The sequence below is a fragment of the Tyto alba genome, unplaced genomic scaffold (genome assembly GCF_018691265.1).
Source record: "Tyto alba isolate M040663 unplaced genomic scaffold, T.alba_DEE_v4.0 Super-Scaffold_30, whole genome shotgun sequence".
Taxonomy (NCBI): Eukaryota; Metazoa; Chordata; class Aves; order Strigiformes; family Tytonidae; genus Tyto; species Tyto alba.
The window spans coordinates 1,764,803-1,789,080 of NW_024881305.1; the positions used below are offsets into that span (position 1 = coordinate 1,764,803).

At 55.5% G+C, this 24,278-nt stretch overlaps 3 protein-coding genes across 5 annotated transcripts; 1 reads left to right on the forward strand and 2 right to left on the reverse strand.

The window, feature by feature from the left end:
• Positions 1 to 651: 651 nt before the first annotated feature.
• LOC116963898 (tetraspanin-18-like) lies at positions 652 to 4,717 on the reverse strand. The gene is made up of 9 exons (XM_033001909.2): positions 4,293 to 4,717; positions 3,729 to 4,023; positions 3,462 to 3,555; positions 3,094 to 3,288; positions 2,411 to 2,485; positions 1,996 to 2,094; positions 1,595 to 1,774; positions 1,284 to 1,367; positions 652 to 811 (listed from the first exon to the last, which is right to left on the reverse strand). The coding sequence occupies exons 1-9, from the start codon at positions 4,300 to 4,302 to the stop codon at positions 764 to 766; spliced, it is 1,080 nt and encodes a 359-aa protein (XP_032857800.2). The 5' UTR covers positions 4,303 to 4,717; the 3' UTR covers positions 652 to 763.
• A 99-nt stretch (positions 4,718 to 4,816) lies between these two features.
• On the forward strand, positions 4,817 to 11,424 carry ADIPOR1 (adiponectin receptor 1). 2 transcript variants are annotated; one of them, XM_033001910.2, is made up of 8 exons: positions 4,817 to 4,926; positions 5,067 to 5,282; positions 5,993 to 6,109; positions 6,731 to 6,902; positions 7,454 to 7,640; positions 8,716 to 8,903; positions 10,099 to 10,292; positions 10,555 to 11,424. In XM_033001910.2, the coding sequence occupies exons 2-8, from the start codon at positions 5,142 to 5,144 to the stop codon at positions 10,681 to 10,683; spliced, it is 1,128 nt and encodes a 375-aa protein (XP_032857801.1). In that variant the 5' UTR covers positions 4,817 to 4,926; positions 5,067 to 5,141; the 3' UTR covers positions 10,684 to 11,424. The 2 variants fall into 2 exon arrangements, with proteins under 2 accessions (XP_032857801.1, XP_032857802.1); XM_033001911.2 differs by lacking the exons at positions 4,817 to 4,926; positions 5,067 to 5,282 and adding an exon at positions 5,805 to 5,904.
• Positions 11,425 to 12,345: 921 nt separating this feature from the next.
• Positions 12,346 to 23,531, reverse strand: TIMM17A (translocase of inner mitochondrial membrane 17A). 2 transcript variants are annotated; one of them, XM_042799941.1, is made up of 6 exons: positions 23,438 to 23,531; positions 19,298 to 19,397; positions 17,062 to 17,125; positions 15,631 to 15,759; positions 15,130 to 15,240; positions 12,346 to 13,843 (listed from the first exon to the last, which is right to left on the reverse strand). In XM_042799941.1, the coding sequence occupies exons 1-6, from the start codon at positions 23,461 to 23,463 to the stop codon at positions 13,773 to 13,775; spliced, it is 501 nt and encodes a 166-aa protein (XP_042655875.1). In that variant the 5' UTR covers positions 23,464 to 23,531; the 3' UTR covers positions 12,346 to 13,772. The 2 variants fall into 2 exon arrangements, with proteins under 2 accessions (XP_042655875.1, XP_042655876.1); XM_042799942.1 differs by lacking the exon at positions 23,438 to 23,531 and adding an exon at positions 23,193 to 23,302.
• Positions 23,532 to 24,278: the final 747 nt, after the last annotated feature.

Consider the following 24,278-nt stretch of genomic DNA (forward strand, 5'->3'; position numbering starts at 1 on the left):
TTGGAAGTACCGGTTCAGCTTCCAATTTCCAGCTTTCTCTCAAAGAAGTGGGAACAGCACCAAGTATTTCAGTTTCTATTTTACTGTCCCTGCCTTGGAACAAACTGAGAGCAGAAGCTGAGCGCCAGCCATGTTAAGAATTAGCTTGCGAAAATCCTTCCCTACTCCAGGCTTCATTTTCCTTGTAACGTCAAGGCTACTGAAGGACATGTCATTAAAACTTAAGCCTCTTAAGACTTAAATCCCCGGCTCTCTAGAGCAGCCTGTGAGATTCCAGCTCAGCTCAGCCCATTTAACACGACCTGGGCTGCGTCTCCAGGAGCTGGGAGGGATGGGGTAGGGAGCTGGGTGTCGGGGTGGTGACGTGCAGGACAAGAAGCCTGTGTGAGGATTAGGGGAAAGGACAATTTTTGGTGGTGCAACAGATCAGAAGGTGCACGGGCGCAGGCCTCGCTGTCACCAGGGCTGTCTGATTTTTGTCAAGACCGACGGCAGATTGCAGTAGGAACAAGTTTGATGCTCAGCCCTCTGCTCTGCAGGGAATTTAACCTGTGCCCTGTCCCTGCTCCCAGAAAAGTGAGCCAGGCCCATCCTTCTGTGCCTGCAGGAGCAGAGATGGGGCTCAGCAAATCTCCTGCCCGCCTGGGGAAGGAATCGGAGTGCTGACCTACAGAGCTCTGCTCTGGTCCGCAAGGAAGTGACGTGTCCTTGCCTGCCGCCGTTTCCAAAGCCCTCAGCTTGTCCCTGCTGTGCTTTGTCCCGCTCAGTCGAAGTTGTAATAAAGGCAAAAGGCAAAGAACATGGCGAAGATCTGAAATGGCAGGAGTTGGGGGGCGCAGGTTACCCCCCTGCTGTGGGGCCACGCTCGCACCTTGCTGCGGCCGCTTGCCGACACCCCGGAGCCCGAGGGATCGCTGTGCTCTGCTCCGGGTGTAACGAGGCAGTGGCCATTGCTGTCCCACACCCCTTGGGGAGGCCCCTGGCAGCTTCCCAGGGTCTGAGGAGAGCAAGACACCTCCCCTCCAGGCCCTGGGGGAGCAAAATAACCCCACCCTGTCACCCTTCAGCCTGACCCATCTGCAGCAGGAGGTTGGCTTTATACCCCGGGACAGACCCGCTGTTCGTGTACCCGCTTTCTGGGTGTGATCGTGACAGCAAAAGGTTTGGGGGGGGTCCAGCCTGAGCCCGTTTGTAGTCCCCTCGCCCACAGAGCTCCCTCCTGGCAAAAAGAGAGCCCGTGTGAGGTGACCCCCTGCCCGCCCCCCTCCCCTCCAGCTCACTACCTCGATGCCCAGCACGGCCAAGCTGCAAGTCCCAGGGACAGAGATGTAATTCTGCAAGGTCCTGCCGAAGGTGGAGAAGCAGCCCTGAAGAGGGGGGGAGGTGATGGAGGGGCTCCCTCACGCTCCCCACGGCTTCAGGGAGCTCAGAGGGTGAGATCAGGGTGGGGGGAACCCTGGGGGGACTCGGGGAGTCCCTGGGCTGCAGAACCGTGGGCAGGCAGGGTCCTGGCTCCTGTCCCCGATGCTCAGGGGCAGGAGGTGCCGCTGCCCCACGGCTCCGTGCCTGGGGACGGGACAGGGTCACGTCCTACCTGCTCGTTGATGTAGCCGGGGCTCCTCTCCCGGCACTGCTCCCAGCCCAGCAGCTCGCCCACCTGCAGGAGCCCGTCCCGGGCGCAGCACGCCTGCGGCCAGGGCGTCCCCGGGTGCAGCTCCTGGAAGCGGGAACCGTTCCCAAAGTCTTCGGGTCCTAAAACGCCGCAACACGAGAACTGAAACGGAAGGGAAATGCCATCAACGTGCTGTCAAAATGTGTGGGGGGGGGGGGATGTCACCTGGGAAGGTGACGGAGGGAGGGGGAGTAGCCCAGCGTGCAGCTCGGTGCCTGTCTGGGGTTCCTGAGCCCCTCGCCTGCGTTCGGGGTCACCCTCGGCGGATCCTGCGGGTGCTCCGCACTCCCCCACAGCCCACCAGGAGCCTCCTGGCAGCTCACCGTGACCATGAGGGTGTTCCAGGCGGTGGAGAAGACCTCGGCACCCTCGTCCCCGTGGTAGCTCCTCCGCAGCTCGGACAGGAAGAGCTCCGGCCGGATCTGCGGGATCGGTGCCATCTGGGAGCCCCGTACCAGGGATGGGGCTGTGGGGGCTGCGCACCCACCCTAACCCACCCTTCCCAGTGCCACACTGGCCAGGGCATCAGCTCTCTTCGAGGGAATGTGGGGACCCACCCATGGGACACCCAGTTTCAGGCTTGCATCAGGGTGCTGGTGATGAAGGTGAGGGTGAGAAAGGACGTTCCCACAGAAGTCCCTGTCCCCTGGGGGGACTTAGGGCCATGACCCATGGCACGACTGGGGGAGAAAAGGGGCTGGCCACGCCAGGCACAGCGTCAGGGCGTGGGAACGGTACCTCTTTCCAGTGCACCAGGAAGAGAACAGCCCCAACGAGCTGCGTGACGAAGACAAGGCTCACGAGGATGAAGAACTGGAAGGCAGCGGGATGAAGGAATCAGAGACCAGCCCGACCCTGCGGGCAGCTCACTCCGGCTATTCCTCCCCTTCCCTGCAGCCAGCCCTGACCATGTCCTGTGCCCCTGAGAGCAGGGGGACACAGGGGATGAGTGTGCAGCTTCAGGGGACAGATGCCACATCTCCAAGCAGCGTGGCTGCAAGGTGGAGGGTTAAAAACAAGCACCAGCTGCCAGGATCTAGGGATGTCAAAGAAATTGGGGCGTTGGTGCTCAGAAAGGCGTTTCTAGCCCTTGCCATCAGCGAGGGGGGGGAGATCAGAAATGCCCTGTGGGACAAGCCAGTGGCTTCAGAGAAAAGTGACCCTGCTCGGTGGCTTTATAAAATCCTCTGGGCTCTACACTGAAAGAGTCAGAAGGCAGGGGCTGGTTTTGGGGAGGTGTTGAAAGCTGACAGGACCAGGATGGGGAACACCGGGCTTCTGGGGCCACCTCACATCCCCCCAACACCCTCCGACTCCCGCCTCCCCTCATCCCGCCTGCTCCCTGCACCCCGCAGCCCCCCGCCCACCCATCTCCCCGCACCCCACAGCTGCCTTCCCCCCCCCCATCTCCCTGCACTCACCGCCAGCAGCAGCGGCCGGCTCCGGCGCAGGGCCCCGCAGCACCCCAGGAAGCCCAGCAGCGAGAGGACGATGCCCACAGCCAGCAGCAGGTAGCCACCCACGCTCAGCACAGGCTTGGCAGCCACGATGTCCTGGAAACCAGCTGGGTCCACGACCACCCAGACCCCCACACCCACCAGGCACGTCCCGCCAGCCTGTGGGACACGCTGCGGTTATGGGGCGCAGGGACCATCCCCGGGACCCCATGGGGACTCTAACCTCTGCTGGGGTCCCCTCCCTTGGACTGGTGTCACCCACGCCCGGAGCTGGCTGGATCCCAGCCCCAGGGATGGGTCCCCCCTGCCCCACCGTGCCCAGGCGGACTCACAAACACCAGCACGTTGAAGACGAACATCAGGTACTTCATGCAGCTCAAGACACCCATGGGGACACCGGCAGGGGGGATCCGGCAGCGTTTGTCCCTGCAGAGGCGAGAGCAGAGCCCTGGACCCGCCTGGCCCCGATGGGGACATGAGGCTGCCCCCAGCCAGCACGCAGCCCCCCAAAATCCCAAGAGCATCTCCCACCCCACGCCACCTCCCGCTGCACCCCCCCAAAAAGCCCCACGTCCCCTCCAAACCCCACCACCACTCACCCTGCAGGGAAAGTGGGGGACCCAGGCGCCTCTGACCTGCCCCAGCACCGGCAGCACCAGTTTAACACTGGGAAGGTTGGAAAATCCACCCCAGCCTCCCCTCCCCGCTTCCCGAGAAACCCCTTCCAGCAGCAGGGACATGAATGATTGATGGGGAACAGGATCCGCCATTGTGCCGGGCGGCGGTGGGGGGCGGAGGGGAGTCTCCAGCCCCGGCTGTCATTAGCGTTGGTAATTAAACCTCTGGGCGAGCCAGCCGCGACAGGCCGAGGGCGACCTCGGGCATCAATTATTGGTGACCTGCACCGCTGCTGGTTTCACCCGGTGCCTGTTCTTGCAGTCACTGCGATTCCATAAGCGGTGAGGGCCAGCCCAGTTCAGATGCCAGCCAGGGCTCCCTCTTCCCCGAGATCCCCCCTGCAGAGAACAGTCGCTTTGGGTGCGGAGGGGTTAAACCTGAGGGTACAAATCGCCTCGGACTCCCTGGGGGGGGGATGTGGGAAGCTTTCAGCAGGATGTGGGTGGTTTATGGGGTCCTGCAGGGTGCTGATGTTGCAATTATTGGTGTGGACATTCGCTTCCCCGGGGCTGCCAGCAGCTGGGGAAACCCTCGACGGCCTTCCGCGGGGAGCTGCGTGCGGGCAGGGTGGCGGCTGGCGGCCGTAGGGGACAGACGGACAGGGACGGACGGATGCGTGGGTCCGGCCTCTCGGGGCTGCGGTGTCACTGGGAGCGCTGGGGAACCCGCCGGGGGGTGCGGAACCCACCGGCCCGGCCGCGCCCGCCGCCATCACGGGACTCCCGGAGGTGGCGCTGCCGGCGCGGCGCCCCGCCCCGCCCCGCCCCGCCCCGCCCCGCCCCTAGGGGGCAGTCGAGCGCACGGCCAGTGAGAGACGCGCCGCGCGGCTGGAGCGCCCCCCCCCTACCCCGCACCGCCGGCACGTCAGGTGGGTGATCCACCCAATCGCAGCGGTCGGCAGCCGGCGGGGCGGGGGGAGAGCCAGACAGACAGCGGCTTCGGCCAACGGGAAAGCGAGACCCGCGCACAGGCCCCTCCCCCCCCCCGCCGCCGCACCGGGCCGTGGCGGGGTGGGGTTTCGTCGCCGCGCGGGGCGGGGCCTGCCGACCGGAAGCGGCCCGTTCCCTCAGCGTCGCTTCCGGTGCCGCCGCCGCCGCCCTGCGCGGGATGTAGCGGCCGGTGAGTGCGGGCCGAACCGGGCCGGGGGGGGGAGGGGGGGTCCGAGCGCTGCCCCCGCCGGTGCCCCGGGGCGTGGGGTGAGGGGGGCGGCTGTGCGCGGCCGTCGGTTCCCGGTGACTCTCTTCTTCCTCCCTCCCCAGCGCGGCGGCACAAGGACGCGGAGGGACCCGTCGCCGGCTGCCCGCGGCCACCAGCAACCGACCCCGCCGCCCGCCATGGCGTCCCGCAAAGCCTCCGCCGCCGGGCAGGGCACCGGGCTGGCCGCCGCGGGCCGGGACAGAGCCCACCTGGAGCTGGCCGAGCTGGGGCCGCTCCTGGAGGAGAAGGGCGACCGGGGAGCCGCCGGCTCGGCCAGCGTAAGCCCCTTCTTCACCCCCCGAGCGGCTCCGCTCCTCCTTGCTCAGCCGCCCCGCTCCGTCCCTGCGGATTAACCCGGGAATTCGCCCGTTATCCCATTAGCGGCTTGAAGGGCGGCGGGCCGGCCGGGTGCGTTCGTGCGGAGCTCCGAGTCTTAGTCCTCGGTCTTCCTGAGCCTGCGAGCTGTTTCCGTTGCTCAAACGCCGGCGGTCCAGCTGGGCTGCGCTCTGAGCCGGCCCAAAAACTCCTCCCGGTGTGGGTCTGTGACAGCCCTCGCCCTGGCCGGGCGTGCCTGCGCCGCTGCTGGCAGCGGAGTGGGGGGGGTCTCAGTCACCCAGCTGGCCCTTAGGGCTGGAAATCACCTTCCCAAAACCACTAAATCAAAAGAGGTGGGAGGGAGTGGAGCTGGGAGGGAGCAGGAGGGTTTCCTGGCTGGGCCAAGTGGCTGTTCCAGCCTTGGGTCTAGGGATGAAAAATCCGCCCCCTCCCCAGTAATCCCACCGTTCGACAAGGATAAAGCTGGGATTAGTCTGCCCGAGGTGGGTGAGACGGTGACGTGTTGCGTAAGCGGTGGCGACTGGCAGGTCCTGCCTGTCCCCTCGGGGAGGGATGAAGCCCCAGGTGCTCTCAGAAGGGACTCGCTGCTCCCCGCACGCTGTTCTTCCTCCCGTGAGCAAGAATGATTTCCTCCCGGTGTTTCTCCTTCTAGGCAGAAGATCCGCCATGCCCAGCAGCCCGTGAGGAAGAGGAGGAGGTGGTCCGTGTGCTGACTCTGCCTCTGCAGGCTCATCACGCCATGGAGAAGATGGAAGAGTTTGTGTATAAGGTACGGGAGCACGTAGCGACCCCCAAACCTGATTTTGGAGTATTAATGAGGCCTGGATGCCCGTGGCTCGGGGTGGGGAAGCTCCTGGGGCTCTGGGCTGCTCTGCCTGCAGTCTGCTCCGGCTCCGACCCCAGGAGCGGTGCGGGAAGGGGATGGCAGCGGCCTGGGGAGCAGCTCCAGTCCTCTACTGGGGACCAGCAGCACCGAGCACCGCTGCTGGTTTCACCCGGTGCCTGTTCTTGCAGTCACTGCGATTCCATAAGCGGTGAGGGCCAGCCCAGTTCAGATGCCAGCCAGGGCTCCCTCTTCCCCGAGATCCCCCCTGCAGAGAACAGTCGCTTTGGGTGCGGAGGGGTTAAACCTGAGGGTGCAAATCGCCTCAGACTCCCTGGGGGGGGGCATGTGGGAAGCTTTCAGCAGGATGTGGGTGGTTTATGGGGTCCTGCAGGGTGCTGATGTTGCAAAAGCTGAAGTTCCTCTCCCTGAGGAGCCTTACAGGGCCTTGTCAGCCCTGGCTGGGCTTGTTCCCTGTGTGGTTTTAGGCTCCTGGGGTGAGTAAACACGAGCCTTTGGGCTGGCTCGGTGCTCTGGGGGCCACCAGCACAGCTCGGCGTGTTGCAGGTGTGGGAAGGGCGCTGGCGCGTGATCCCCTACGATGTGCTGCCCGACTGGCTGAAGGACAACGATTACCTCCTGCATGGACACAGGCCCCCCATGCCATCCTTCCGAGCCTGCTTCAAGAGCATCTTCCGGATACACACCGAGACAGGCAACATCTGGACTCACTTGCTAGGTGACCGGGGAGCTTTGGTGGCCCTGGGGCTAGCGGTGGCCTTGGCCCCCATGCTCAGGGTGGCCTTTTACAGTCAGGACTTGCTTGGTGTGGGGTCCTCGCCGTGCCTGGGGCCTCCCTTTGGGGATCCCGTGCTGGTCATGAGGTGCCGAGAGCTCCTGGAGCTCCTTGGCTGGAGAGAGACCAGGGTGCTTCCTCAGGCCCCGGCGCTGGGCTCAGCCGCCGTTTGTGGGTTTGCCAACACCCTGCAAGAGTTGGAGGGAAAAACATGTCCTGGGCAGACCAGGAAAGCCTCAAAGCATGTTCCTCTGAAACCCAGGGAGGGGCAGGGGCTCTTCACCTCGGGACTGACCGTGCCCTTGTCCCCGGCTCCGCTCGTTTGCGTTGACAGCCTGGGCTAAGGGCCTGCGAGCACCTCTGGGTGCACTGTGAGCAGGATCCATCCAGGACCTGCCTTGCAGAGCAGAGCCAGCGCTGTGTTTCTCCTGGCCCCTTGCTGAATTTGTTCCCTCTCCCTCTGCTTGACTGCCCATTTGGTGTGTTCCCTGCAGGTTTTGTTTTGTTCCTCTGCTTGGGGATCCTGACCATGCTGCGGCCCAACATGTATTTCATGGCTCCTCTCCAGGAGAAGGTGGTGTTTGGGATGTTCTTCCTGGGAGCGGTGCTGTGCCTCAGCTTCTCCTGGCTTTTCCACACTGTCTACTGTCACTCAGAGAAGGTCTCGCGGACTTTTTCGAAGTGAGTCAGCACAAGCGCGGTTGTGTGGTCTCACAGGAGGCTTTGAGTTCTCACAGCACTTCCTCTTGGAAAGTGCCGTGTTCCCAAATGTTTTATCCTTGGGGGAAGGGGGAGCATTCACTGAATCCAGCGCAGAGCCGAGAGGGAACCACAGCTGGGTCCTGGAGGGCTCTGCCCTGTGCCTGAGCTCCGATGCCATCGGGTGGATGAGAGGGAGCTGGGGACCCTGGGAACCTGCCGCTCCCGAGGGAGCAGCCTCTGTGCCCCTCGGAGCAGTGAAGTGAGGAGGGGTCTCTGTCTCACTGGGCAGCCAGCGGGACACAGCAGTTTCCAGTTTACTGGATGCTTTCAAAAAACTCTGGTTCGGATCCAGTTTGGACTGAAACCAAATGGAAAGAAACAAAACATACAGGATTCCCGGCAAAGTGGAAAGGCTGGGCAGTGGCCAGCGCCTCTCCCCGAGGTCGGTGCGCAGGCTGCTCTTACAGTCGAGCTCACATCAGCCTCCGTGGCACAGGCAGAGCAGCAGCAAGGCTTTCAGATATAAGATCTTGCTCACGCAAGCCTGTCAAAGGCGTTTACTTGGGAAATCCTGCCAATCCCCTTTGCACAAACCCCAGAGAGCCTGTGGGATCGTGTCTGCAGAACAAACTGCCCCGCCGTGCCCTCGGCAGGAGTGTCCTTGTGTACCGGGGAGGGCACTTGCCGCGGCGGTGGGGGTAACGCGGGCGGCTGCGTTTCAGTTCCTGGATCGATAGATCGAAAGCACTTTGCGGGGGAGGGTTATAGTCAAATCTGTACGTGCAGGGACTCATCCTGTCGCGGTGGTTGGAGCGCACGGCCCCTCTCGCGTCCAGCCAGCCCCTGCTCTCCCACTGCCCTCCTGCCCAGCTCTGCTGGCGTCCCCAGAAGCCGTGCCCAGGCCCTTTCTCCCATCCCACGTCGCGCCGATGACGCCTGAACACAGCCCTTCTCCCCTCGCTGGATGCCTGTCTGGCCGTGGTGACTCCTGCAAGGAGGAGGCTGGATTTTGGGGCTCACCTGTGACTCTCTGTCATTACACCCCCGGCTGCAGGTTGGATTATTCAGGAATTGCACTGCTGATCATGGGGAGCTTTGTCCCGTGGCTCTACTATTCGTTCTACTGTTCCCCGCAGCCAAGACTCATCTACCTCTCCATCGTCTGTGTCTTGGGCATCTCTGCCATCATCGTTGCTCAGTGGGACCGGTTTGCCACCCCCAAGCACAGGCAGACAAGAGCAGGTAGGAATTCTCCCTCCCCAGCCCCGGGAGGCAGCTCAGGGGGGGGATCTTTGTGGGATGGCTCTTCCCATTTGGGAAAGCTCGCAGCATCTGCGGAATTCATTCCCGCAGAGCACTGCACAGCAGCAGCTCCCAGAAGGGAGAGTCTCCTTCCTCCTCTCGCTCTGCTGGGGATTTAGATGCTCTGCTGAGCGGGGCCCGAGCTCCGCCTGGCACTCGGCAAGCCTGAGGTTTGGAGCAGACAGCCAGCGTTTAAAAATAGCCCCGTAAGTGGCAGCTGGGCGGCCTGGGGGCTGCGCTGTGTGAAACCGCCTTCTCCGGGAAGCAGTTTGGCAGCGTGAACCTGCAGCTCGGGCAGAGGAGGAAGAGGTTCCCTCATCCCTGCCAGTCACACGCTGGCACGTCCCTGCCTTCCTGGAGGCTGCAGGGTGAGGCTGCCTCCAGCTCGGCCCTCCCCTCGCCTCTCCGGGGGCTCCCGCAGCAAAACATCTCTCAGCAAAACATCTCTCGCAGCGGTGTCCTGCCTACCCGAGGAGAGGCAGGGCCGAGGCGGAGGGTGCCTGACCCACAGGGTCCCCTCGGAGTGGGGCAGGGCACAGGGGGGGAACTGCCAGCCCCCCTGCTCCCCCCACGGCAGCGCTGGTGCTGACCCGCTGGCAGCGATTCCCGCCGCCGGCCCCTGGAGAGCCGAGATCTCGCGGCGGGATCCCGCTGCGGGTACAAGCCGCAGCCTCTCCGGGCTGGTCTCGCTGCGCCGCCCTTCGCTCTCTGCCGAGCTCGTTAGGTGCCAGAGCTGAAAATTTCAGCCCTGCTAATTAGGACCTTCCCTGTGAGCTCCATGCAGCTTCACTGAACACTTGGCTCTGGCACAGCCTCTTCTCGAAGGGGCAGCTGAGGCAGCCGAGGCCTGACCCGGGGGGCCGGCACCTTCCGAAAGGGCCGTTCCCGTAGCAGGAGCTGCCGCAGCCCCGCGGCTGCACAGAGGACACTGGGTGAGCTGAGCACGGGGGATGAGCACTGGTTTTGACTGGGACGTAGAGCTGTGGATCCCTCGTTTTGTGAAGAACTACTGCCCGGGGGAGGGGGTTGGATAATCCAGGACTGAGCGAGGAAAAGCTGCCTCCAGGCGCTCCCCTTCGTGCGGGAGGAGGGCAGCAGCAGTGCCCCCTCCGCTGATCTCTCCTCTCCGCCGCAGGCGTCTTTCTGGGGCTGGGGCTGAGCGGCGTGGTGCCCACCATGCACTTCACCATCGCCGAAGGGTTTGTGAAAGCCACCACCGTCGGGCAGATGGGCTGGTTCTTCCTCATGGCCGTGATGTACATCACGGGCGCGGGGCTGTACGCCGCCCGCATACCCGAGCGCTTCTTCCCGGGCAAGTTTGACATCTGGGTGAGTGTGGGGACGAGGCGGTGAGGGGGGAGAGCCCGGGTGAGGAGGGGGTGGCCTGGCACGCCCTCGAACGGCTGCTGCGAGCAGGCGGGGTGGGCTGAAGGACAGCGTGGGAAACGCTGCCTGGGAGCACCGAGGGGCAAAACATGGAGCTGGGACAGTCCTGGGGAGGCGCAGAAGCGGCGAGGAGAGGAGGAGGTGTTCCCGGTGTTACTTTGTCCCCTTCGGTCTGGTCTAAAGGGCTTTTTTTGCTTCCCCGCAGTTTCAGTCGCATCAGATCTTCCACGTGCTCGTGGTGGCTGCGGCCTTCGTCCACTTCTACGGGGTGTCGAACCTGCAGGAGTTTCGCTACGGACTCGAAGGGGGGTGCACAGACGACTCTCTCCTCTGAGAGCGCCTGATTTTAGTACAAGCTTCCTAAGTGCTTTTTAAACTCTTGTCTTTGCTAAAATCAAAGGAAGACTCAAAACTGTTTGGGGTGGTTGTTTGGTTTTTTGTTTGTTTGGTTTTTTTTTTTTTAAGGGGAAGAAAAAAAAAAAAAACAAAAACAAAACAGAAAAATTCTTTAGCAAAGTTGTTGACCAAATCCTCACCCCCTTCCCCGCGCACTTGGCTGGGGCTGAGGGGAGGCGCCGCGGCCTCACCTCCTCCAGACAGTGTTTTAGCTGCACCAGGGTTGTCCGACCTTCCCAGGCATGTGGATTTCCAAAAGCAGAAGGTGGGGGCACCCCGCTCCCGGCACAGCCGAGCACCCCCTTCCCGAGCTCACCGCCAGAGCGAGCAGAGTCACGCACTACCAGGCCCAGGGCCAGAGATTTTTGCATATCCCTGGCAGCAGAGCCGCCTTGCTGGGGGCAGCTCTGCGGCCCCCAGTGCTGCTGCCCGGGGCACAGGCACAGATTCATGTAACTTAAGTTTTAATTGTCTTTTTTTTGTTTGTTTTCCTTGACAAAGTAATGTAAACATAAATGAGAGAATATTTAATATTTAATACTAAGCTTTAAGAAGACTTGCTGCCACCGCAGTGTACTCGGCTCCCTCGCTGTCTGTGGTAGTCGAGGAAGGACAGTGTTTTAGGGGAATGTAGAGCTGCTGTAGCCGATTGAAATAAAAAGGTCAATAGTTCAGTGTCGTGCTGGTGGTGTTGGTCTCGTTTTTTTGGGGGTGGGAGTTGCTTCTGGGCTGAGGGCTCTGAGCACCCCCAGGAGCGTGTCCCCTCAAAGGCTGCCAGTGTTGCGTGGCAGCGAGGCAGAACAGCCCCAACAGCCGAAATAAAACACAGGAAACTCTTGGGGATTGCGGCGATGAGAGGGCAGGAAACCCTTCCCTGGCTGGTGCCACGCTGCTGGGCAGTGAAGGGCTCTCAGCTGCTCAGGAAAGATACTGCAGCCTGGCTGGGGGGGGGGGGAAGGAGGGGCAACACCCCCCGACCAGCAGCTTCTCTGTGTGTATGTGAGTGTCTGCCCAGCACAGCTGCTCAGGGGGGATTAGGGGGGAAGAGCTGAGCTGAGCAAAGCTCGTCTCTGGCAGCCCAAGCCCGTTACCTTAGAGGGGAGCACCTGGCAGGGCCACCACAGCCTGTCCCTGGTGGCCCGTGGGTGGTGGGTGGCCCTTTCTGGGGCTGTCTGGGCACAGCCCGGCATTGGGGACCGGGCAGGCAGGGCCTGGGTGGAGCCCCCCAGGTTCACCCCTGCAGATCGACCTCCCACCAGGTCCTGCGCACCCCTGCATCCCACCCCGGCCAGTCTGCTCCCAGCCAGAGCACTGGTGGGTCACGGGCCAGGAGAGGAGCTGGCTGAGTGTCCCCCCCCGAGGACAGCTCAGCCGTGCAGGAGCCCGGCTGGAGAACGAAACCCTTGAGCTGCACCCAGATGTGAACAACTCCGAGTGCTCTAATCCGATCGAGAGAGCAGACTGTGATTCACACACAGATCTGGATACAGGGGAGGCTCCCCAGCTGCTGAGAGCTGACTGTTATTCTCTGTCAAAGACCAGAGACTCACCTACTCCCCTATGGCTGGGGCCTCAACCAAGAACAGAAGAGAGCATGGGCTGAGTGAGACAAATCAAGAAAATTCTCTTTAAAATACACCCGAGGAACCAAGGTAAGCGTCAAACCAAGATGAGCCTTCACACAAACAGTGCTTTTGTCCTTAAGGGTTTTGAAAATTACACACCAGCAGCAACTATATGAAACTGTAAGGTACCAGAGAGGCAAGCCCCAGCAACCCTGGAGTGGTCCTAGGACAGGCTGGGAGGTGGAAGCAGGAAAACAGCACTTCTGCAGGGTGACAGGAGGCAGTCAGGATCCTGCACTTACATGCACGCCTTGTACAAGCCCAATCCCCCGTTTGTCACCAATGACTGTGACCACCTCTGTGTTATTTTCACCCTCGCCTCCTACTACATGGGGCTGACAGCTTCCTGGCAGAGTGCAGAGATCAAGCTCCTTCCTGAGCAGAGGAAAAGCCATGGCGTGGCTCAGATAATATTACTCAAGTCTTTTTGAATATGAACATTCTATCAGGAACCGCCAGCGAGCAACAGTATTAACCAGCATTAACAACAGAAAACCTCACTGGACATGATTTTTTAAAAGGCAACATGCCTCCACAGTTGGAGTTTAAGAACAAAACCATGGAGCGGATGGTTTGATTGTGCTTAGGGCCGGAGCCAAGGTGAAGCAGGCGGCGGCTGCGCTGGCGGCAGGCGGGCAGGTGCGGTGCTTCACCTCCCGCCCCGCGGGGCTGCCTGCCTTCCGCGCCGGGCTCCGACACACGCCTCCCCACAGCTCTGGGAAAGCCACAGCGAGCAGCAGCAGCAGCCGTGAAGAATGAGCTTGCTGCCACCTCTTGCTAGAGGGGCCGAAAGCCTGGCGGGTGTAGGGGAAGGCAGAGGCGTGCGGCAGCCTGCGGCTCCGCAGGAGGCAGATTCTGCTTTCACCAAAGAACTCAGGCTGCGCGGCGGTAGCAGAGAAAACAAAGAACAGCACTGAAATATCTATTGCTGGAAGTAATTTTCACTGGCTTGCACATTCTCCCAATAACATTCGCTTTGGGCATGTAAAACTGCACGCAGATGAACTCTTTTCCTTAAGCTGAAATACGGGTAGCAACCTAAATCCGATGGGGAAGAGGCTAAACTCCAGCTGCATTCTCTGCGGTCCCAGAGAAGCCTCCACAGACTTTCACTTCAGTCCAGGTCCAAAGGATGACAAGACTCCACATGGTCCTTGTCTTAAATCTCCATGTATTCTACCAGACACGTATTAACATTACAGCAATGGAATCTATCATGAATAAATAGATTTGTCATCTTCTAAAAGTTCTCCTGTGCAGCTTTACACTGAGAAGTGCTGAAGGTCCTCCTGGCATGGTTTGTGTAAGAGACTACCACTGGTGTAAAGACATACCGCCTCTCGGCCCTCCAGCATCTTCAGTTACAGCTCAGGTAGGGGGTGAACCAGGAGAATGAGGGTAATCACTGGTATTGTCTGTAGTCGCCAAATGGAGAGGGCTGCAGCTGGGAGGGGTCTTCTGAAAACTGAGGGCCTGCGAATAAGCAAGAGAAAAAAAGGCAACTAATAAACACCAAAAGACAAGAGATTCTTCCTACTAACAGCATGAAACACGTTCACAGCTTTTTTAATACAAATCCCCTCTAAAAATAATGAAGCCGATAACAAGACTTTACATTCAATTTTTTTTTCATCCGAAGAAGGTCAAGAGCTTTATGCGTTGACGAGAGCCTCGGTCCAATAAGGACGGTATTTTTATCTCCTTTATTAACAGGGAAATGAATCAGAGCAGCAACAGGGAAACATTTTCAGTCACCTGAAGGGGTTGGAAACCTATGCCTTATTGCCCTTCGGCTGAACTCAGCCACTCTGTAAAGGTTTACCCACGGTAACTTGCCTGACAATAAAGCAAGCCAGTGAAACGGAACAAATCATTGTGGAGTCAGCTTCCCGGCTCCTCTTACTGACGTTCTGCTGGAGGGAAGCAATAGGTTTACTGTACGCCAATTTTAGAGAGAATAAATTGTAACGGACAGATGATACCCCTTCTCTAAAGCAGATTAATTTTAAAATGCCTTTGTATTAAGAACAGAAATTGTTATAATTTAGACTGAACAAAGAATGTCAGTGCACAAACCTGAGAGAGGAAGCCTCTCAGGAATTAGTGGCTTGTTACTAATCCTTTCAACATTAGTGGTTTTGTCTGTGTTCTTCACAAAATAAGGTGGGGCAATAGAGGTATTAGGTATTTTGCACAGGCAAGGATTTACACAAATGGCTACTGACTCGGCTAACTGACACCTCAGTTTGTGTTTTACTCAGAAAAAAAAAAAAAAAGAGGGGGGGGGATCTAGTTTTTGAAGCAGCTTAGAAAAAAACCACCACCACCTCCCCCCTTGGGAATCTTTTCCCTGTAGCTGCTTGCTGACCTTGATCACCTGATTTAAACCAGGGTTGCCCACACATTCGCACACAGACCACAGCCTGCCAGCGCCATCGCTCTTCCCTGCAACTTGCTATTCCCTCACGCCCGTTGTGTCACCCGCCCCTGACTGAAAATGCTGCTGCCACCCCCTGACAGGTTGTGTGGCTGCAGCAGGGGACAGGGCAGAAGACACGGGAGAGCAGGGACATCCCTGCTTTCAGCCATGCAGCCCCCAGTCGCCCAGTGGGAAGGAGCTGATGAGGCGGCTCCTCCCTGACTTTCTGTAGCCCAAGAAGCCGGCAACCAGCAGAGCAGATTTACTCTGGGGCAGGAGTGATGACTGGAAGAGAGGCACATTAGCAGCCTTGTGATACCACGGTCCGATGGCTCCTCACCATTTGGAAACTGTGTGGACGCAAATCTGGTCAGCAGAATGCCAGCTCCTTCAATTAAAGCTAGGAGAATTCCTCCCATCGCAGCAGATCCGACCATGGCAACAGGTCCATCTAAAAATAAAAAGCACACACCAACACTTTTTACCTCTCTGTGCATTACTTTGCACGTTATAGATCTCTTTCTTTAGTTATAATCTCTCCTCTAAGCAGACTCAGAAGCGGTAATTTTGCATCCAATAAGCCTCATTAGCATCATCAATAAAAGGATCGTTACAGGGCAGCTCCCACCCACCCCCTCAAGGAAACAAAGGAACACCGATAATGTCCGAGAACATAATTATTACTTCCATAAGCACAGGACAAAAGTTTCAGATTATCTTTCAATTTCTCTGAGAAAGTAAATTCCAATTTGGGTGTCACAGACTGTTGCTTCACTATAACAATGAGAACTGTACATTTAAAATACAGTTTTTTCAAGTAATCTCCTCCCCAGTTTCTTACTTCTTGCAGCTAATATGGCTCCAGTCAGGGCTCCGCTTGTGATTGAATTCCACGGATCTTCTTTCCCTCTCATTCTGACCATACTGCAGTCAATCATGGAGAAGAGACCTCCCCAGACAGCAAAGCTACCTGTTAAAAAATAAACAAAAACCAGTTTAGAGAAAACAGACAAGCCAGCCATGCTGCAGCCGTAAAATCACAAGATGGTGTGGTATGAGTGTGCTTGCTTTCGGATATGGAAGTACGTTAAAACTCACAAAGAACCAAACACAGTTTAAAATCAATACTGAGAAAGATTCTCAACTTGCCAGGCGACATACATATTACACATACACACACATATATTCTATAATAATCTAATTTATATTTAGTGACAGGAAGCTTATCAAACAGTAATTATAACGGAACTTCCATCCTAATAACATCAGATTAGCTCAGAGAACGTTCAGATTTTTCATTTTTTAAACATTTCCTGATAGAGAATGATGCAGAGTAATTTCATACTTTATCCTAATCCTGCTCCTGGCACCTCAGATCAGTACTGGTCCGTATGGAACGGGAGATACAAAGAGACTGCAGCAGTTTTCAGAATGCAAATCCTGAAGTCTTTTAACAATAATGTGTATTATAAATTAAAAGATCTCCAGACTCTTTTTGAGAAAACTACTATTTTGAGGAAGTTCAGCCCTCCTTAATTCAAGGTGTCTTAACGCTCTACACCAGCTAAAAACCCAGCAGTGGGATTCCTCTCTGCACAGTCAGCACAGGCTGCAGTCACGGAGCCTTGCCAGCCTGTGGCCCTGATTTCTGCAAGTAGTTCCACTGCAGCTGATGTTTCTGTGCTCAACACCACTCCCATTTTCTCCTTCTGTAACGTATTAATTCAATTTCCCCATCAGAACGGCGTAACGGCACAGCGCGGTGCACGACCTTGAACAGGTCACGACATCATTTTGACTCAAGCTGCCGTTTTGTGGTTTTTAGACTTTTACACACAAAATTCTCTTCACAAACATGACTGACATTTACCTAGCTGACCCCAGGGGAACAGTCTGGAGCCCTGCCCAGACCCACCCATCCACTTCATTGTTTCTCCAAGTTTGATCATTTTTTTAGTGAGTCAGTTTAGTTTATTTTAAAACCCTGTGCACAGTGCACATGCTCCCAGGCAGCTGTGCACAGAGCTGGTTAAAATAGTACAAAATGATTAGCCCTGTCTTATCACTCCATGAACACAAGCCTGTTTCCTCCACACCTAAATAACTGTGGATTCACCAGAACAGTATTTACTCATCATGAGGACTAACAAACCCTGCTGAAACACAGCTGGCTCACAGCTCAGGTGTCGCTGCACTTGGACCACATTATATTCTCAAACTGGGTTATCTACCATCAGTTGACTGACTGCAGCAACAATACAAAATTAATTACCTCCCAGTTGTGGAGCTCTTGTTTTAATAGCTGTCAAACTTCCTCGCAGCCGGTGGTTTACACCCTACAATAAAAAAGAAATGACAGTTAAAATAAAAGACTGAAGTCTTACAGCTGATCTGACTGTATATAACAAAAACTTGCCAGAGGCCCAACATACTTCTAAGCAGCCTCAACAGCTGTGGTCAGGAGCTGACAGAAACTGCATTTTACACATACTTGAGTATTTATCACTCCCTTATAATATACATGTCAACTGCAGAAATTAATTACAGCCATCAGGCACTTAAAAATTTGAGTTCAAAGTTTGTTTGAGTGGCGTAGTGGGGATTAAACGAAGCATTTAGAGTAACGCTTTTAGCAAGATAAGCATATTTAGTTTTCACATGTATCATTTCTCTGTTCCTATCTAATTCCCGGTCCTTGACACAGTGTGCACACAGGACACCAGCAGAGCAAAGAGCAGCATGAGGTGCAGGTAACCACAGGGAGGAGAGACCGCCCATGGAGAACAGGGGAGGAGAGCCACCGGCTGCGTTAAGAGGAAAACGGCACGCTGTTATATTACATTTCCATCAGTATTTTATCTATTTTAGTACAACCACCATGTTAGCGGTCGCGGTCGCGAAAGAACGGATCTACACACAGCAGATAAGCCGGCACTTCTTTAGTCCAGCGCTGGGGAACACGGGGGATAGCTCCGCCAAAGACGTGCTCAACGACAGATACAAAACACCACATATTTATACACTTTTTCAGCAGAGTCATGGTTACAGAGTCATTTTAAATCAAGATCCATAACCAGTACCCATCGTTTTGATTCAGAGTCCATAACAATTCCTATAGTGATTAAGGTAAACACCATACTCGTTATCTGTTCCTAAGGGCTGCAACATACCTTATATTGTCATAGCTGCTGTAACTCCATTTTAAATCATGGTCATAGCTGCTGTAACTCCATTTTAAATCATGGTCATATTTTAAACTAAAATCAAAATAATATTCTAGGATTCAAACTATTAAGGTATTTGCAACAACCACAACGCTATGGCAGGTGCCACAGCCTGGCCACAGCAATCTCACTGGTTGTCTGAAATTTAGTCATTCCTGCTGGTCAGGTGGGGTATTTAGTCCTTGTCTCATCAGCCCAGTCTCAGTAGCTAAGAGAAGCGAGCAACTCAGCTCCTAAATGTGGTGCTAAGCCTTCCAGGGCCTCACACTAAACACGTCATCTAGGACCCCACAGAATTATAACTAGATATCTTTCCACACTTTAAGAAGATTTAAAGAACATACACCCAAGTATTATTTTTGATACAAGCGCTCAGAAGCGTGGACAAGTTTATTTAATAAGACTTAAGCAAAATTAAGAATGTAGTGAAGCATATAATCCTTTTCAGGTTAAGCATCTGCAGGATCTGACTAGTTTGGAAGCAGTTAGTTATTTACAAAACTTACTTCAAACTGATGGTATACTAAGTGTCACACAGCAGCACCAAAAAACACTCAACTAAAACCCCTTTTATATGAAGACAGAGAAACATTTTAAAACAAATGTTCAAGTAGAAATTGGATCTTATTTTATCAAGTGTTTCTACAACGGGTTTAGAGTCAAAATTTTGCAGCAGAAATCCTGAAAGTGACAACTGACTTGCATCAGCTAAACTTCAACTTTCATGTTTACGCACACTTCTGCACTTAAACAAAACCCGATTATAAAAAAAATCCAACTAATAAAAAATGTTAATAACTAAATAAGAGATTAATTAAAGAAAATAATACCCCCTAATATAAATCTGAAGGAGAAGATTATTCCTTTGAGCCTTTCCATTTCTTAAAAGAAAGGGAGGGGGGTAGGCCAGAACAGCCCAGGCTTCACATCTTTACGTGAGGACGGAACCAAAGGCAGAAGATGAGGAGAGACAGTCATTTTCTGCTGCACCCTCCACTTCCCCATCCTGAGGGAGATGCCTCTCAGCAAGGGAGGGCAGCTGGCTGCCAGCATCCCACCACTGCCATCAGATCAAGCCAGGGGAAGCAGAACTTTTACTCAGAAAGATGAAGGACCCATCTGGATCCCGAGCCTGGTTTGGATTAATGACATGCAGGGCCTTAATCAGTCCCACACCCTGCACAGGGATTGCTTCTCCTTTACCTCCAGCTGGACAGATTCACTGTCAATGGACACAGAAAGCAGGACTGCACTCTGATTGCACTCTGAAAAGTTTTTACTTACCACTGGGGAATTTCTGAAGCCCTTGATAGCTTGGAAAATGCCACCTCCTATCGCTCCCATTGTGAAAGCACCTCCGCAGTCATCTACTATCCTCCAGGGACTATAAAGAAAAATAAAGATGAAAATACTAAATTCCATCATGTCAAACTGTGCAAGTAACTGTGATGGATCCACCACTCATGCACTGAGTGTAACTGAAGTGAAAATCAAGCCTGCCAGCTGTATTGTCTCACATCCAGCTTGCAGAGCTGACATCAACAAAACACACGGACAGGTAATATTACAGCAAAACAAACTCAACCTTTGCCAAGAGTCTACCAACCCATATCCCTAGAGTAGTGAGCATCAAATGTACAGAACTGCCTGAACTCCTCACACAAGGCAGAGACCTATTTCCATAATGTAAAACTTCTGCAGAATTCCATCTCTGTCCTACTTACAAAGTGTAAATAGCTTTAAATTTACTGTTCTCATTCATGTCTTGACCTACAGAAAACTTAAGCGGCAAATTCAATGAGACTCGGTTCACAGCTGGCATAGAACACCACTTTCCTGAATTACTCATGTTTTTCATTAGTTCTGGTTATTTAAATGAGAGGCTTCAAAGTCATCTTTTAAACTGAAAAGGTTTTTCATGATGCAACCTAGATCTTTGAAGTTCATTCAAACAAAACACAGATCTAGTCAGAGGTCCAGAAGGCCACGATTCCTGCCTCCAACAACACGGAGCCTCAAATGTTTCCAACCAGCGAGCAAAAGCTTTGCAATACATAGAGCACCTTCCTCGCAGGAAACGCTTTCAACACCAGTGAGATGAGCTTTAATTTGGGGTTGAAAACTGCTGACAAGCACTAGAGCCTTGCAACTCTCCGTCAATAAACTGAGCTCCTAAACTAGGTGAGTGCTAACCTGCTATTAACCTCTGTTGCCACTGCTGGTAATTTTGAAGCATAAAATAACAAAGTTGTTTTGTTTCTTTCATCTTCTATCAAAATCTTACAGCAGAAGCCAAGCACTCAGATGATTGTAACTCCTGCACTGGCAATAATCAGCAAGCCTAGCAAGAAGCAGACTACAACAACATGCTCGGTCACAAAACTGAACACTACAGCAAGCACGGTGTTCACATCAGCAAATCACACATAAGGGCATCAATGTGCATTTGTGATTTCACGCTGAATTTCATGTTTCTGCTCTTGAGGATTCTCTACAGGATCCAGCTCCTGCACATGAGAATACACCTTCACTGATCTGTTCTGAATCTGCCACTCTTCTACTTCACAGAATATGCTAATGCTCTTCTGCTGCAAGGAGTGAAAAACATCGCCTCTTTTCCCCAGACCCCTTGCTGTACTGCATATTTTGTCATGAGGTGTTTTTTTGATTCCTGAAAAAAACTTCTAAAATTTGCAGTCCCTCCTCCTACACGTTCTCCCAGGCTCCTCACTTTCATGACCTACTTCTGAATCTACCTCTGCAGTTGCTTTAATGCGAACACACAGCCAGCTCTGCGTGCCTTCTAAACGAAGGTAAATTGTTTGCACACATGGTGTTGTTCACTTGCTTTGCTTTTCCATCTTGGCTTCGCTTGGCGGTTCCAAACACACCAGAACCCACCCAAACATCACCACTGATCCTCCCCAGTGACAGCAATATCCAGGTCCCAAACCCACACTAAGCAGAAAACAGTGGAAAGACTGTACATTATTCCACCACACATGACCCTTCTTTCTTATTGCCTTCTCTTTCATCTCATACTCCTTACAAATGCCCTCCAGACTTGACTAACTTAAATAATTTAGACCCGTTTCACATTTTATTTTCCTTCCCCTATTTCCTGCATTTAATGATCAGGAAGACGTTACAGGCACACTGTTGTCAGAGATGCCAAGATGAAAAGCGACTAAGTCTTTCTTCTCAGGATTTTTTTGTTGTTTTGTTCTTCTCCACATCTCCTGTCCAGATTTTGATCTACTCTGTTATGAATAAAACATCTCATCACAACTCTCTTCCTTTGTTAACTTGCTAACAGTGATCTTGTTAAAAGGCTTTCTGGAAATCTAAATAGATTATGTAAAGTGGTCTGCCTTTACCCACAAGGTCAAAGAATTCCTGTGTAGTAAATCATGACTGTTCTTTACAGAAGCTTCGTTAATTAGACCTCAATCATGGAATGCTTTCCTAGATTTTTTCCATCTTTAACCTTGCTTCAGATGTCAAGCTCATTAGCTGTTACCTTTGGGGTTCTTAATTTTCCTTTTAAACTATCCTCCAAGCCTCTGCAGGAGTAACTTTTAAATGAGAAAACACCTTTGATACCAGCACAGCCACTTTGTATGTCAGCTCCTTTGAACTCCCAGACAGATGCCGTGTGCATCTGAAAGCTGACACAAAACACTCCACAGCCCCTGGCAGTGCTTGACCTCAGTAGAGGGAAGAATCAGAAGAGAATAAATGATGTTATTCCATTATTAATTTGGCACTTATCTATAAGCTTAATGTTACCGCTAATGGTTTCCCTGACTTTAAGTGGACACCTCACAGCACAGAAATTATGTGCTCACTGCTGCACACAAGATAAGGTCAGATTCCTGCTCCCGATGGCACCCGAGATCACTTAGAGACGAGAGCAGAGGCCAGGACTTCACTTATGCCAGGGCCCCAGAGCAGCTGCACACCCGCTCGACTGACCAGAGAGGCTGCAGATACCCCAACACCTCAGAGGGAGCTGCGGTGGCTTACAGTGAGGAAACCTGGCCAGTGCCAGGCCAGCTCTGACTGCCCGTGAGCCGAGACCCTTGCTCGGAGAGGGGAACCGTCCCCCCAGGCTCCACAGCTGCCCGCAGCTCTGACAGCCGACGAACCACAAGAGTCAGAGGCCACCGTGTTTTAAATCAACAAAGCTGCCTTTTCCCAGCGCCGACGGCTCAGCGGCGCACCAGCCTGACACCAGCTCTGCAGCAAAAGGGGCAGCGCTTCATCCTCTCGGCCCGTGCAACAATCCCCACTTCTAGTGAAGGCAACTGCCGTGCGAATTACAGCCAGGTCCTACAGTGTCACCTGCCAGCGAGGTCACACCGCTCCCAGTAACAGCGGCTTCCAGGGGGCTGAACCCCCCCAAGTTGCTGGGGTAGGAGGGGAGATAACGGGGTGACCAGCAGCAAAACAGGACAAAATTGCGTGGGGTCCCCAACAGCTTAGCAGCAAAACATTGCGCGGCTCTGCCAAAGGGATAATGAGATTGCCCACAGTAATCAATCAATAAATAAAATTTATTTTCCTGATGTCCCAAACTTTGTGCTGTGGAGAGGCAGAGCTGACGTTTATGGAGAAACTTAAAATGTGGCAGCAGAGCAACCTGCAAAACTTTGGGATAAGCCTCATGAACAGTCACAGGTCTCTCTTTGCAGAGACAAGCATAACGCTCTACACTTAATCCCGAACCTAAGGTTTAATCTAAACGCTTCGTTGCTACAAATAAAACCTTTAAGTTGCAACCAACGCGGCTGTGAACGTTTAAAGAGGCACCGCAGAAACGCGACGGGGTTCAGATGCCGCCGGTTGGGCGTTAAGGCTGCGCCTGAGGCCGGGCCGCTGCACTCCCGCCTCACGGAACCGGCGGGGGAGAAAAGCAGAGTCACGGGGGGGGGGGGGGGGGGGGGGGGGGGCAGAGGGGACCCGGTGGGGGGGCAGAGGGGACCCGGTGGGGGGGCAGAGGGACATTGGGGACCCGGGGGAGGGCTCGAAGCGCCGCCCGACCAGGAAGCGTGCGCCCAGGGGCCGCAGCCCAGGCAGGCCCAGACGCGGGGCAGGCCGCAGGGCCTAGCCGCCACGGCGGCGCCTCCTCCCGTCAGGAAGGCCCCGCCGCGCTCGGTACCGACGGGAATTTGGCTACCTAGGCCCCGAAACCCCCGGCGGGGCCTCCGCGGCCGCTCCCTTCAGCCCGGCCTCCCGCGCCGCCTCTCCCTCAGAGGGGCCCCGCCAAGGTCACACCCCCGGGGGAGGGTGGGGGAGCCGCACCGGGAAGGGGGGAAGCGGCACCGGGGGGAACAGCCGCCCGCCCTCCCGCCCGCCCGCCCCGCTGTTCCTGCCGCTGTTCTCCCCCCCCCCCCCCGCCGCCCCCGCGCGCGGGCCGCTCACCAGGGCTCACGCGCGTACTCCTCCATCTTCGCAGGCGCCGCCGCCCTTCGCCCGCCTCCCCGCCGCGCGATTGGCTCACCGCCCCCCCCGGCGCCGGCCAATGGGAGGGCGGAGGGCGGGACTAGGCGGGAGGGCAGACGTACGCTGGGGTGCCTGCGCATGCGCCGGGCCTTGATTGGCAACGGTGCGGCGCCGGGGGCTGAGGGCGGGAACCGCGCCGTGAGGCCGCTGAGGGGCCGGGGCCGGGGCCGGGGCCGGGGCCGGGGCCGCTTCCCCGGGCGCAGCCATCGACGTGTGTACCTGCGGAAGGGGAGAGGGCGCTTTGGATGGCTCTTACCCTCACAGGGAGCGTGAGCCTGGCCGAGGCGGGCTGTGGGTGCGGGTTGGGGGGGCTCAGGAGGCACCTGAGGGATGCAGTGCCTCTGTTAAGGCTGGGCCTGCGCCACGGCGCTCTGGCAAAGGCCTGAAACACGAAGCAGCTTTTATTTAGCCCTCTGATAATTCTACTCGCAGCAAAAGCGTGAGCAAGCCTGAGGGGCAGGGGTTGGCTCTGCCCATCCTTGAGACTTCAGGCAGTTGAACTGGCTGTAAACGCATCCTGAGAGAAGGTGCTGCGGGCGCCGCGGAGGTGGGAGCGAAAGCGGGGCAGGACCCGGCTGAATGGGAGGAGGGCGGCTGCCTGGTGACAGAGGGCTCAGTGCAGGGTGACATGCCCGTGCTGAGGGTGTCCATCCCGCCAAGCTGCTGGGACGCTGGGGAGCAGCTGGGGCATCCCTGGGGACGCTCCCGTGGGTGAGAGCTGCACGTTGAGGTTCCCCCTCAAGACGGTGGCAGCAAGACG